A 15,393-nucleotide genomic window follows, 5' to 3' on the forward strand; every position below is an offset into this window, starting at 1 on the left:
GTCATGTGAGGGTAAATGTGTAACTTCAGTTAAATACACATTGCAGGTTGTTCTTCTGATTTCTCAAAAGGGCAAGATAGAACAAGTATACAGTATCAAAGTAGTATTTTAAAGTTTTTATGAATATAGCACTTTTAAAAAAAGAGTAGTATGGTTCAGAGGGAAAAAACAAGCCTAGTTAACTAGAAGATACTGCTTCTGTAGTAATTCTGGGCACCAAATTTAACCCACTTAAAAATATATATATATATATATAAAGTTCATTTAAGAAAAAGTTATTTGTATCAATGCACAAGTTATTTGTGCGTTTCTACTCATTCTCTAAAAGCTGTTGACAAACACTATTGCCCAGGCTTGCATGTTTCTGCTGCTATGTTTGAAGCCAATTCCCTTATAAGAAGCAACCAAACACTAGCTTGGAACTTCATTATCCTCCTGGGAGGAGGGAGGGTGGAGGAGGAGTTGAAAGGTGATATTTTGCCAAAGGGGAAAAGACAAAGTCAATAAGCAAAACTTATCTTTCAGGCCTTCTTCAAAGTTATTAAAAGTTGAAGTGTTAATAAACTATGAAAAATGTAGTAGTGTCCTTTTTATTTTGGAACTTCTCCCTGACTACATTCTGTGGACTGCTGATAATGAATAGGTGTATCTTGTCCACCTTGTGGACAGTGTAACTGCTCTGCTCTGAGGTACTGCTGGGAAATGGCATGAAGCTGCCTTGGATGAAGATTCAATGTTGGAGTGAAGAGCAGGTGCCTGGATCCAGGCAACACTGAGGATGCTGATGGGTCTGTCAGATTTATAAGAATCATCTTGACAAAGAGTTTTATTTTTCCTGTTTAGAGTCGCTAGATATTTATGTATGATCTGACTTGGCAGACCAAACACTTCCTTTGGTCTGTGGCAAAAGATGGAATGAGAGCTACGCAGTTACAGAGCAACCCTAGGAAATACTTAGTACAATACTGAAATGCTCTGCTCTCCACGTTTACAGGCAGGATTGAAATTCTGTAACTTGTCTTTTTACCCACATTGCTATGAATGTAATAGTTCAGTGCTTTGCCTTTTATTCTGGTTCCTGTGGAATGGCTTTGTGGGGGATGTCCTGGAAGGCCCATCCATATGTAGCAGTCACCACTGCTGCCAGCAAGGCTGTCTTTGCTGATCCTGAGCTGCTGTGGCAGCTTTAGAGTGGTGGCACATTGGAATGTTGGACCAAGAGGGGGAGCTAAATGCAGGAGTCAGTTTTCACAAGGGTTTGAGCTCCTGTGAGAAGGACAAACTAATGTTGGTAAAATGAGAGGTTATTTCCTGTCTGAATGTCTTTCACAGGGGCGTTCAAATAAGTGTAACCAAGGGTATGATTGAGGTTGGTCTGTTTATCTTTTTGAATGTGTGTTGTATGTTCAAGATGTGAATACATGTTCAAGAAGAATTGCTGATTCTGCCACTTCTCCATAAGCAGAGGTAGCGATGGTGTCATCACCTCCATTGAGTTGCCCTTTATGTGATGAAGGGCCGTGTCGAAATGAGGTCTTGTGCAAAGGTGAAACAATTGATTCATATCTTTTTTCTGGCTTTGTCATTACTGCCAGGTGGTGGTAAGGTCAGTGCCTGTGCCTCGTTTGCTAGGACAAGGGTTTATGTGTGTGTGGTGAACTGGGTCTGGAAACTGCTTTGGATGAAGTTATTGTTTCATCCCCTACACATTATATTTTAACTATAAGTGGTATAAACATCTCTCACTACATTACAGTGCTGCTTTGTTTAAAACTTGGTACCAGTTTATGTAATGTTGACAACACTGCCAGCAGGGTATTGAGTCCCTGTTTATAGCATAGCTGCTCTGTTGCTGGCAGTGGTGGAATGCTGATCTTCTCCCTCTTCTTTAGAAAAGATTTAAAGGGTGTTGCAGTAACTAGGCACAGAGGTGTGAGACAGACAGCTATAATTACAGCTTAGTAGTCTGAACTCAGACATGTGAAATAAATGAAACTAATTGAAAGGTGGCTGAAATAGTTACCTTTAAAATCTGTTTATAAGAAAAAAAGCCTTGTAAATTGTTTTACTTTTTTTTTTTAAATTAGACTGCTTATCATCCAAGTTCTGCAAGAAAAAACCCAACCAACCAACAAACTGCCATAGTCTGGGAATAATTATTTCAGGATATTATTGAAAGTTTTTACTAACGCTAGTGCAGGTTCACGTGCATAGGTGAGTTCAGAGAGATTATCACTAGGGATCAGTGTCTAAGCTGTTCTCAGAATGGGCAGTAGTTAAATCGCAGTCCTTGTGAGTGTCTCAGTCTGCCTTATCAAGGATGGGTTTTCCTGGCTTTAGAGATGGGGAGAGTGAGGTACAAGTGTTGAGGCAAATTTTTGGGAAGGGGTAGTTTAAGCACACACTGTCCTGTTTCTCATCAAGCCTTCCTTGGGCCTTGTCCAAGGTTTGGGGTTTTTTTTTGTTGTTGTTGTTGTTGTTGGGTTTCAAAAATGCTGCTTAGTGTTACTTAGAAATCTTTCATAGTCTTTTAAAGCACCTTCCTAAAGGCTTAGCTGTTACCTTGTCTGTCCCTGAAGCTGAGTGTTGAACAAACAGAAAATGTGGCTATTAGGTGTTTAACAGTGGAACGTGCTCACTGGGTTTATAATGCCTGACCTTGGTCTAAGACAGTAAAGGGGGGGGGGAAATATGCTAAACATTGGTGTGTTGCTTTTATAGTCCTGGAAGTGAGTGTCTGTTTCAAAAAAATTCTGTGGAGCCAGTGCTGTTCACTGTAAAAGAAAGCAAACAGTCCTAAAACTGTACAGGTACTCTGCTAGTGGGGGTGTATATTGCTGTATTGGGTTTCTGTGGCAAGGTTTTGGTAGCGGGGGGACTACCGGGGTGGCTTCTCTGAGAAGCTGCCAGAAGCTTCCCCTGTGTCCAACACAGCCAATGCCAGCCAGCTCCAAGACAGACCCAAGGCTGAGCCCATCGGCACTGGTGGTAACACCCACCTCTGGGATAAAACATGGTTAAGAAGGGAAAAAAGCTACCGCAGAAGAGCAAATTGCAACTGCAGAGTGAGAATATGTGACAGTAACAACTCTGCAGACACCAGGATCAGTGAAGAAGGAGGGGGATGAGGTGCTCCAGGCACTGGAGCAGGAATTCCCCTGCAGCCCATGGAGGGCCATGGTGGAGCAGAGATCCACCTGCAGCCTCTGGAGGACCCCACACTGGAGCAAGTAGATGCCTGAAGGAGGCTGTAACGCAGTGGGAAACCTGCGCTGGAGCAGGCTTCTGGCAGGACCTGTGGACCCATGGAGAGGAGCCGATGCTGGAGGTCTTCTGGCAGGACTTGTCACCCCGTGAGGAATCCATGCTGTAGCAGTCTATTCCTGAAGGACTGCACCCCATGGAAGGGACCCATGCTGGAGCAGTTCATGAAGAATTGCAGCCCGTGGGAAGAACTTATTTGGAGAATTTTGTGAAGGACTGTCTCCCATGGGAGGGTCACCATGCTGGAGCAGGGGAAGAGTGTAAGGGGTCCTTCCTCTGAGGAGGAAGGAGTAGCAGAGTCAGTGTGTGATGAACTGATTGCAACTCCCATTTTTCATCCCCCTGCACTGTTTGGAGGGAGAGGAAATTGGGAATAGAATTAAGCCTGAGAAGAAGGGGGGGATGTTTTAAAATTTGATTTTACTTTTCATTATTCTATTCTGATTTGATTGGCAATAAATTAATTTCTGCAAGTAAAGTCTGTTTTGCCCATGATAGTAATTGGTGAGCAATCTCTCCCTGCCCTTATCTCGACCCATGAGCCTTTCATTGTATTTTCTCTCCAAGGGGAATGATGAAGCAGCTTTGGTGGGCATCTGGCATCCAACCAGGGTCAAACCACCACAATTGCTCTACCCATAGAAGTGGAAAAATATTTTTCCATTGCTGCTTTGATAGCCCAGGTACAGATGATACAGACAGCTACTCCCTGACTACTTCAGAAGAGCCAAAGCACTTCTTTTTCTTTAAAACCTAAACATGTTTGACTCCTTCAAGTAAAGGTGCTCCAGTAATAGTAGACTGATTCAGAGGTTAAGTCCAGTGCTCTGTTTTCACTCAAAATTAGTAAATGCTGTTATTACTGCTTTTCAGACTGCAGTAGACTTCTGCACTGGTATGAGGGCTGTTCTGAGGAATATTAGTAATGAGAATCTTAATTATAAAGATGGGGCTTTTTTTCTTAACATTCGAGAGGCATTGCTTTAAATTGTTATGTGGTTTATAGAACCATGTTTTAGAAAGGCTTAGGAAGAAAATCTGCAGAAAACAAAACTTGAACCCTGGGTCAAATAGAGGGCCCTCTGGAGCTGTAATCACAGGTATTAGAAAATGCAGCTTTGATGATGAAGTGAGTGATTTTTAGAAGGTGGGAGTTTGTGCAGTGGTTATTTTTCCCTGATTGCCTTAATCAACTCCATCTAGTTTAAAATGTTGAAGTCATAAATACAAAATACCTGTTCCACACCTCAGTGGCTGGTGTCAGGTGAAGAAAATGGGAGTGTGGTAGGAAGAGATGGCCATGAGAAGGGTAAGATGGACTGCTTCAGGAGTGTCTTTGTGATGACTTTGTAGTCCCAGGACTATAGAAAGGTCTGTTAGAAAGGAGTGCGCATACTGCCTTCTTTCCAGACCTATGCTGGAAACTGCTCTGCCTTCTCCAGGAACGGGAATTTCTCTCCAGTTTTAGGGTGTAAAGCCTCAAACATGGTGGTCGGCCTTGTAAAGAGAATGCCAGGAGAAGGATTTTCATTGTATTCATGCCCAGGATTGTCTAATCTCAGATTTCCAGTGCAACCTTCAGCTTCATGGCAGTGCTTTCAGACTGCACTTTCTTGTGTAATACCTGGAAATATTTTAGCCTTTGGGCCTCTCATTTCACATCCCAGCTCCAAGAAAATCAGAACAGATTGCTTTCCTGATTAGGTGAAATAATCTCTTCATCCTTCCTCCACAGGAAACAGGTTACAATGGCAAAGGAAGGTCAGTGTATTTGTGGAAAAACTTGACTTAAAAGAGACAAAATGTACAGAGACAAGGTTTATGTGATTGCAGCATCTTTGTGCTGCTGCTCCCTGTGTGGATTTGAAATCTAATTCAAGCCACATTTGATAGAGAGGTGTGTGTTTCACAGACACCAATTACCTCTAATTAAAGGGAAAATTAGAGCTCAAATGAAAGACATTTAAATTGAGGCTCTCATCCTGGGCAAGCCTGCCTAGTGAACTGGAAAGATGCGTGTCCTGCTTGCTGCTGTTGGACCAGTTAGTGCTGGCATCCTTGCCAAGCTGCCAGCATGGGCATAGATGAAACAGCCCAGCAGCTGCTGGTGGTAGCCTAGCACTTGTCAGTGATGTGGGTGAGAGATGAGTGGGTTACCAAGGGAGCAGGTTATCAGTCACTGTGGGGGCTACAGCGGTCACCAGCATAAGCTCATGGAGGGCACGTGGAGGTGGGAGTGGGGTTTGATCTACTGGGGGATGGGAAGGGGTGATGCAAGAAAACTAAGTAACAAGTGAAAAATGCTAAAAATTGGTAGAAAGTATAACTCTGCATGTATGCATCCTCACTTCTCTGATCTGCTCTGTTCAGGTGCTTCAGAAATGCTAATTCAATGACTGCAAACAGATGGGACAAGTTTAATGTTCAGAGTAACCATAACTGAGCTCAAAACTTCTTGTAGACCAGTGCTTTTATTTCTTTTTTTTTTGTTTAAAAGATGAATTTTAGATTTCTAAGTCCACTTCTAACGGTTTGTAGAAATTGCATTTGTGGAACTAGAGTTTAGAAATGAAGCAGCCAATCAAAAGTAAACATGAACATTTTCAGCAAGGTAACCAGCAGTGGAAGGGACCTCCTGCTTTCCTTGGCTCTGCTCTGAGGGAGCAGCAGAGAAGAGCAGCACATGACGAGAGGCCTCCGGCACACAGCGCAGCTCATTGGGTGAGCCACAGAAACATTGACTGCCCTGTGGGCAGGTGTGACAGTGGGGTTATGCAAAACCATTGTGTGTGTCTGTGTATGTCCATATTTACATCTGATTTGTGAACACAAATCTTTCTTGTGTGACTGTGTGCCAGTATGTGAGCTGGTGGTGGTTACAGCAGGTTGGGTTACTGTGGGACTTCACACAGTGTGAAATGTTTGTAATTGCTTCAGTTGCCTTTTATCTGTTTTATTCCTTCAGTTTTTGATTTTTCAAATCCTTTTCAATTTATTTAAAATTGCTAATTTTGAAGGTGACTGGGTACAGAAATACTTCCTTCCTTCTTGCCAAATGGGAGCCATCCTATCCAAAACCCATCTGAAATGCACTCAGCCTCTGCAAGTGTTAATTTGAAACCTTCAAAGAGAAACAGGAGGCTTAGGTGGGAGGATGCTGACACAAGGTGAACTTCCAACATCCAGAAGCAATTGCTGCTGCTTTTGTGAAATCTAAAGGTCTGTGCTGTCAGTGCAAAAGCAGTTTTGGATTTAAGAAATCTGAATCTAGATTTTTAGAAATTAAGCTACTTTTATAAGAGATTCTTCCCAGTCTCTAAGTTCTATATGCTCCACTCCATGTCACTAAATATGCATAGATATCTCTTAGTTCTGGTTAGAATCATGGAAACTAAAGCACTTGCTCATATAACTGAGTGAAACAATAATAATGTAAAATTTTAAAATATATTTTAAATATATTCTGAAATTATAGTGTATCTGTCAAAATTCAGTGCATATTTAGCATATTTGAGAGTTTGTGTTGCTCTTAGTGAGTGTGTGATACTCCTTATTAAAATTTTTGATAATTCCCTGGATAAAGTACTTTCATATGAGGTATGTGTATATATCATTAAAATTTTCAGTTGCCATCACCTATATATACATTTTTGAACAGATGGGGAATATGGATGAATGGGAAATGCAGGGTTTACAGTTTAGTAACGGTATTCTCCTTCTATGGAAAAGGCAGAAATGGTTGCTACAACTTAGACCATGCAGTCATGTCCCCTGTATCCTTTACAGAGTGCAGAGAAGGGATTCCTTTAGTGCATACTGTGTAAGTTCAAGTTTTGCCCTGATTGGATGGCGCTGGGTATGCAGGAGGGGCTTCAGTTGAGGCTGGGGGGCAAAACTTCATTTTGGCATTTCCTAGCTCTTGCAAGGGTAACTTCACTTTTTTTCTGAGTGTAATTCCTGTGATTTCATTCATCACTACTACTCCTGTGGATGGTGTGCCCCTCTGGTAAGGAAGAGAGCATCATGTGGAATGAAACTGTAGTGATAGTCTCACCCTCAGGGAAGATTTGTAAAGTATCTTCAACAGATGAATGTTTTATTTTCTATATGCTAAACCCATGGCCTCTGTAGAGAAACTGGCTTCATTACTCATACACATTTTCTGTTAATTTGCCCAATTACAGAATCACAGAATGGGTCTGGTTGAAAGGGACCAGAGTGGTCCAATCCTGCTCAAGCAGGATCATCTCAGAGCACAAGGCACAGGATTGTGTCCAGACATTTCTTGAATATCTCCAGTGAGGGAGACTCCATAACCTCTCTGGCCAATCTCTTCAATGCACAGTCACACAGTAAAGAAGTTCTTCCTCATGTCCAGGCGGAACTTCCTATGCATCAGTTTCTGCCCGTTGCCTCTTGTTCTACTGCTTGGAGCCCCTGAGAAGAGCCTGGCTCCATCCTCTTGGCACTCCCTCTTCAGACACATGAGGGTCCCCTACTGTCATCTCTTATTGAGGTTGAACAGTCCCAGCTCCCTGAGTCTTTCTTCCTAAGAGAGACGCTCCAGTCCTTTGATCCAGTCCTTTTGTAGCCTTCCACTGGACCCACTCCAGGAGCTCCATGTCTCTCTTGTACATTTCCACAGGCTCTGATGATCCTTTCGTGAGAGGTGGGCGTGTTGCCCTCTCACGTTGCTCCGCAGATCCTGCTCTCCCCTCTCAAGTGCTCCGACTTAATCGCTATAACCAGCCCGAGGGGCAGCACGACGAGCCTGTCCTTACCTTGGGCTCTGCTGCTGCTCATTGTTCTCGATGAAGGGGACAGAGCCTCACGGCCTGGCTGGGTTTGGGCTCCCCCATGACCGTGTCCCCAGTGGATTTTGTCGGGGGGACGCTGGAAGGAGAGGCGGCGTTCTGCAGTTTCCAGCCGCCAGATGGAGCTGTGTCCCCGGCCCTCGCCCCTCCCGGACGGACCCACGGGCCGCGTTCCTTCTCCCGCCTCCCCGAGAGCCCGCGCTGGGGGGTCCTCTTTGCGGCGGAGTGTCTAGGGGCTCGGGGGTCTCTTTTTTATAGTGCTGAAACTATTAATCGTGTTTGTTGGAAGATGCGGTTGCTTCCTGCAATGCCTTAGAGAATCCTAGAATGGTTGGGGTTGGAAAGGACCTTAAATATCATCTCGTTCCAACCCCTCTGCCACAGGCACGTTCCGCCAGACCAGGTTGCTCAAAGCTCCAACCAGCCTGGCCTTGAACGTTTCCAGGGATGTGACATCCACACCTTTTCTTGGCAACCTGTTCCAGTGCCTCATCACCCTGACAATAAAGAATTTCTTCCAATACCCAATCTAAATCTATTCTCCGTCAGTTTAAAACCATTACTCCTTGTCTTAGCACAACAGTTCTTGCTAAAAAGTTTGTCCCCATCGTTCTTATACGCCCCTTTTAGGTGCTGAGAGGCTGCAATAAGGTGTCCTTGGAGCCTTCGCCAGGCTGAACAATGCCAAATCTCTCAGCATTTCCTCTTAGGTGAGGTGCTCCAGCCTCTGATCATATTTCAGCCCCTTTTCTTGACCTGCTCTTACAGGTCCCTGTCTTTCTTGTGCTGAGCTGGATGCAGCACTCCAGGTGGGGTCTCAGGTAGGGCAGTTAATAAAACTGGTGCCCATACCTAATTTTGATTATTTTTGTGGGGTTTTGGTTGGTGCTAAAAGTAATGTGATCCAGTAGTTGGGCATTTATTTAAAGAAATTCATGATGCATGTGTCTGTACAGCAAGCATCTGTCCTCTGCATGAAAGTATGTAGGTTTGATCCTGGTTTTAATTTTGTGTGTGAAATTGCAGAATTCAGCAGGGACCCAATGCCCAACATCTTCAAGTGTAAACTTTTTTCTCCCCACTTTTTTCTTTTATTTATTCAAAAACAGCACTACCCTGCACAGCTTGCTTTCTCATTTTCCAACAGACTGTCTTGCAAATGACAGCAGACAAGGACCACAGTGGTTCTCATGGGAGAGAATATTGGGAATTGTGCCTGCCTGCTTTGAGGTGGTGATCATGGGCAGTTCCCATCATTGGATGACATGCAGGAATTAATTACTGTCCTTATAGCTTGGTAGTACCATAGCTAGAATCCATCTGATGGACTGGTTCCACACCTTGGAACAGACTTGCGAAGAAGATGGATGGGCAGAAGGTGCCCATAATTGCTAAATAATAATTGCTCAGGCCAATAGCTACCTTGGCTATTAAGAGACCTGAGGTTTGATTCCTCAAAGCTGTGTTGGTATCTGCTTGATTCAAAAGTGGAATTCTTTATTATTATTTATTGCTGGTAGCAACAGCTGTGAAAAAACCCCAACAGTGATTGCACTAGGGGAGAAGACTAGAAGGAAAAAATACTTGTAGGAAGAGAGAAAATTATGGAAAATTAATGAACTTGAATGAACCGGAAAGAGTGGTGTTGGTTTTTATTACATGGTCTTCCCTGTTGTGTCAGGACTGAGCAAATTATGCCAAGTAGAAGCTTGCATAATCTTGCAATAAATTGCCTGGACTCATCGATACTCACCACTTTGTGTGGAAGGGAGGCCATTTCACAGGCTGTGGCTACTGCACTTGGAGTACCTTGTAATTTAGGGCATGCTTCCTGAAAACGGAGCTCATCTTTCAGGGATCTCCTGAGTCACTTGTAAAAACTCAGAAACTAGTCAACTATAAAGCTTTTGATGGTGGCAGTAGAAGGCTCACTGATTGCATTTCACCTCTTTCTGTGTGAAACTGCAAAGCACTCAGGAAAGATGCTTTTGTTATCCTGTGGCTTGCTTTCCCTTCACAGTTCATTTCAGGTTTTTCTTTCAAGAAAAGTGTCCTTTCAAATCCCTCCGTGCTCCTTCCCCCAGGCCATAGCCCTTAAAGCAACTGAGACGCAATAGCAGAGCAACACTGCTGGTTTGTTCATTTACATCTCATTTATGAAAAACACGTGGTTTCTGTTGAACCATACCTTTTGTGCTGACACAGCTGCTCTGACCGTACTCTCCCTGCAAGCCAACACCATCGTTACTCACTGAGGACTTACAGCCCCGTTTTTATTCAGGGAACCTGAAGATGTGCTGTGAAACCCAAATCATCACAGCTGTATCCATCAGAGCTGTTTCTAGTGACAGACAGAAACGAAAAATGTTTTCCTGTGTATATAGTAAGAAATTATCTTTTCTGTGCACAAGTTGCTCAACAGATGGGTTTTTGGCTGTTGCTTTCTGAGGCACCTATCATGTCTTTACAGGTAGAAAGTCAACAGAACAGGAAACTAACATGTAGAGGAGGCAAAGAAATCTTAAAGTTTTCAGTTAGGCTTTTTTTTTTTATTTCAATCACTAGTTTAACAAGTGCTTAAACTTCCCCAGCAGTTTAATCTGGAACATAGTTCAGAAGAAAAATATCTTCTATAGCTTTACAAAAATAAAAAGATTTTTTTTTTTCTTTTAAAATCCTACACTTAGGCAAGCACACTCCAACTCAAGCAAGACAGACATTATATCTTAAAATAGAGACTTCTGTTAATAGAAATGACATTTTACCCCAGGGCAGCAGGCACAATATGTAAATGGTATAGAAACAGAGTAAGAACACTTGTTTTGGCTTTTCTGATCCCTTTCGTCCTATTTCTTAAATAGAACCTGTTAAACCAATTGGCCTAAGAGTTTCTTCAGGTTACCATTTCTTCTGTCAGGTAGCTTCTTGAGTAGGATATTACTGAGGGAAAAGTTTTCACCTGTCTTGGTAACACTGGCAATTACTGAAGATACCAACATTAATGGTTTCATTTTTTTAAAGCTTGTGAATTTCAGCAAGGGACAAATCACTCAGTTTGTAGGTCTTCCACTGCTAAACCACTTCCATCTTAACTTCTTTAGCAGCCAGGGCTGCCAGCACATGAGGTCAGGTTGGAGAAATAAAATGAATGTAATATATTGTGTCACAAATGTATGCGCTACTGTGGAGCAGTTCATTTAGTGTAGGATGAAATCAAAAGATTGGGTAAGCTTTAGCTCCTCATTCTGTGCCTGTAAGCAAGGAGAAGCCTCACAGAGAGTATGGACTGGCACATAAACTATGCGCTCTGTAGACTTACAGCTTTGTCCAACTTAACTCGTATTGGCTAACAGAAAAATAAAAAATATATAAGCACATGGAGGGAAGCTGGTGCTGCATAGGCTATGAACCCAGATGATAAAATTATGTTTCTGGTCAACACTACAAATAAACTACAGGAGTCCCCAATCAGATTTCTTGTAATGCATTATGAAGACCTTTTTAAATACTTCCTTTTTAAGTGTCTTTAAATGACAGGGGAAAAAAGATAATTTATTATACAATTTGTACATTGAGTCACATTTGCATGTGGTCTAACCGTAAACCTTGGAAAACCCAGGCAAGTCTGTGATTCAAAACAGCTGAGACATGAATGTGCTTTTGGAGGTAAGAACTAGACAGAGCTTTCTCTTGAAACTGTTGTAATATTTCTAACATTAGGCAATTTACAGAGGAGCCACATAGCACTAACCTGTAGATGATTTCCCTGATGAATGTAGAAGATCATGCTGTGGAGCAGTTCCTTTGCTCTCTGCTTCAGTCCTGCATCACAAGCACGTGCTGATTTCAGCTGGGATTGAGTTGTGTGTGGCACTTGCACAGGGAATGGACATGGTCTGACAACTCCATGTTGTCAGCCATTGATATTTTTTCAGAGATAGCACTGCCTGACTGGGAATGGTCAACATTGGTAGAAGAAGCTTTCCTTTGTGACCTAAGGAACATCACGCCATACCCATCCTCTTTAATAAAAACTAACATGAATTCACTCATGCTGCTAGGTCTCAAACAGAAGTCAGTAATTACACTAATCTTCAAGGAACTTGTTTGACTGTAATAGCTCGGTAACCCATTTGGATGCTGACTACAAAACTCAAGTCTAGCTAGAGAAAACCAAACTCCATCCTAGTTTCTAGCTACTCTTTCAGAGACATCGTTTCTCCTTCTTGACCCTCTAGTTAAAACTGTCCTCCTGATGCCCCCCTTTACCAGCAACTGATCCAGAGCTGGCTCTTCAAGTAGGTTTGACTATGTGGAGCAGAAAACCATCAAGAAAAGCTGTTCATACGGCTCTATTCACCATGGTGAGTTTGCTTTCAGCTCCTTCCAGCAGGCTGAGGGAGGATCTGAAGGTGGAGCTGAAGGTGGATGGAAGAACACTTTCTCTGGAGACCACTGAACCAACCTGAGCTCCATTCCTGACTCTTAAAGAGTTTTCTGTGACTTTTCATTTGCCTGAGGAAAAAACATGGAAGATGTGATCTGACTTGGCAGCAAGTCTGTGATACTGTTCCTTCTCCCCATCCTCCTGCTGTCTCAAAAGCAGGTGAACCGATTTTGTTCCAGATCTGAGGAAACTCACATCCAAGGAATTATTTTGCTATAGCAGACAGTGTGAAGACTCACTATATAAAGTTGAAGGACCTTCATTCAAAACATACTTTTCCTGTGATACTGAAAATAACTCATTAAAGGCTCTTTTTCTGACACAATACTGAACGGGGCAGCTAGAAGCTGCTGATACTGTGAAGAAACACTATGACCTTACTCCTTATGGTTCTTACACAGGTTCCTGCTCCTCCTGCAAACCAAAATGTGTACATTAGTAAAAGCCACAGCTGAAATGCTGCAAGGTTCACTCCCCATTAAAGCAGGGGAGCATGGTTCATCTATGAACTTGTAACTCCTTGCTGGCCTTAAATGTCTCCCCTACAGCCTCCAGAGTCTGCTCTGATTCACGTCAGTGCACAAAAGGGTATATTTGCCACTGAGGGAAACTTGTGAGTTTCTTCAGCAGGCTCTTGCTGAAGAATGCTCTCTGAGGCCTGTGCCTATCCTATTTCCCAGCAATGTCTCCCCAAACCTCCCCAAACAATACTGATTTAAGCTCTATGAAACTGTGGTATGTGTTGGGACAGTTCAGCTAGGAGAAAAGGGAGGACCTGACTGCATTTGGGCATCTCTTGCCCCTCCCTATGGTAAGACTGGGCCAGTATCCCTCCCTCTGCGGGTCAGTTTCCAGCTGCTTTCTTGCTCTCCTAAGGGCCACGGAGTGCTTGCTGCTGCAACTCTTTTCCTTGTTCCTACATGAGGTCACATCACTAAAAATACACCGCTAAGTAGGTTTGCAGAACATATTAATCCCACCTGCTTCTTTACTTTGTCCACCTGGCTGACACAAATACTGCACACAGAGTATGCAGAGTGAGGCCTCGGGAATATGAAAACAGAAGTCGTCCCTGCAGCCTTGTACTGCCAGCTTACCTGCACTGTGTGCAACCAATAGAAAAAATGCTGGTGCTGTCTGGCTTTGAGGGGGCTTGGTTGTATCTACTTGCTAGTTACAAAGGGAGGCCTCAAAGCAATTACATAGCTAACAAAATTGAATGAGAAAATATGAAACCACTGATTACTTTTACAACTTAATGATTGTAAAAATAGCTTAAATTACTTGGAATATTCTTTTTTTTTTTAATTAGAGGTGTTAACCATTTAGCACTTCTGGAACAGAGGGCTGTTGATCTGCTGATTCTTTTTGTATTATGAGCTGTGAGATAATGGCAAGATAAATCCTTGTGGGTTTCCTCCTTATATACATATCTACATCAGAGCTGTGAAGTCAGAGGGGGAAGTTGCTATCACAGTACTGGCACAACACCGAGCCCTTCCCCGGAGCTACATTCTGATGAGAACCCGGGCGTTGGGGAGAAGAGCACCACAATGGCAGGATGGCAGAGACAACTGAAGCAGGATCATAAATGTTCATCCCAGCAGTCAAAAGAAAAATAAAATAAAAGGAGACCCCCTCCCTCCCCCCAGAAGTCTGCAGTCCTAAAGTGCAATTACTTTTGTGCAGTCATGTCAGGCCAGGGATCAGACTGGATGAAGTTCAAAGCACAAACATCAAACGAGTGCCGTTCGGGATTCGAGGAGGAAGGGGGAAGTAAGGAAAAGAACAACAGTTCTCAGGCATTCAAGTGCATCAAGAAAATAAATGTCCCTTTCTTTTGGAAGAAAAACAACCCCCAGTCTGGTGGAATCCTGGCTTTGTAGTCACGAAAAATAAGTTGTTTTCACTTCTAGCTGAGAATGTCCCAATATGACACAGTACAAATAAACAACAAAGCAAGAGCTGGGGCACTGGGATATTTTTCCGGTGCCCTGCTGCTATACAGCCTTATTTTATTCTCCTCTGGTGACTCTTCAGACCTGGGTACTGATGAGGCACACTGAATTAGAGGCGTCTGGTAGGAAGTGGCTCTCTTCTCCGGTCGGTCAGGGCTGGACCCGTCGCTGGGCCTCTGCCCGTTGTACAGCAAGTACCTGCCTCGGGCATCCTGCTCCATTTTGAAGATTTCGTACTCGGTGTGAGGTAGGCGGATGCCAAGCGCAATGCAGCCGTTCGTGTGGGTGACATCTTGCTGTACTCCAACTTGCCAGGATCCCTGTGCTCCGCACTCATTCCCGTTGAAGACATTGAGCAGCGAGGCTGTGGATATATCCATCGGAGTGACCTTCATGTGATTCACTGTGAGAGAGGAAGACGGGAGCTATTAGCAGAGGGACAAAAACAAAAGCAAAGCCAACATGCAGATTGGGGCCTGTTAAATCAAAATTGTCTCCCCATGTTCATTCTTAAATGAATTTTTCCTATTATAGGTGTGGCCAGCAAATCTATTTGCATTACTTCATGTCTATGACTTTGTGCAAAAATTGCTTTTTGCACAGAACAACCCCCCTCCTCCAACTCAGTTGAAAAAAACCTGACAGCCACATATCTCAGCTCGAGATTAAGCAGAGCTTTTCATAGGTTCCAGACAATCCTTTACAGATAAAACCTGGTTGGTTATATTAGATGATAGGGAGAAGAGGAAACAATAAAACTTTACTGATGTTTTATTACCATCTGTATTAATCCATAAGTGGGGCTGTTTATCATGTATTTTTCATCATTTTTTAACATCTGTTACCCTGTAAAGCTAATGAAATTATTAGTTTCAATTAGGGAACTTGGAAAATATCACAGCTGCACTAT

The 15,393-nt window shown here is 43.1% G+C and overlaps 1 protein-coding gene across 1 annotated transcript in view; it reads right to left on the minus strand.

Annotated features, from left to right (window-relative positions):
• Positions 1 to 10,650: 10,650 nt before the first annotated feature.
• Positions 10,651 to 15,393, minus strand: part of APCDD1 (APC down-regulated 1) — a 31,454-nt gene continuing 26,711 nt past the window's right edge. Inside the window, exon 5 of the mRNA XM_027676714.1 lies at positions 10,651 to 14,886. Within this exon, the coding sequence (XP_027532515.1) occupies positions 14,438 to 14,886 (449 nt within the window). The 3' untranslated portion in view covers positions 10,651 to 14,437. The remainder of the gene's footprint in view (positions 14,887 to 15,393) is intronic.

This window comes from Neopelma chrysocephalum, unplaced genomic scaffold (genome assembly GCF_003984885.1).
Source record: "Neopelma chrysocephalum unplaced genomic scaffold, ASM398488v2 Primary Assembly neopelma1_22, whole genome shotgun sequence".
In the NCBI taxonomy this organism is placed as follows: domain Eukaryota; kingdom Metazoa; phylum Chordata; class Aves; order Passeriformes; family Pipridae; genus Neopelma; species Neopelma chrysocephalum.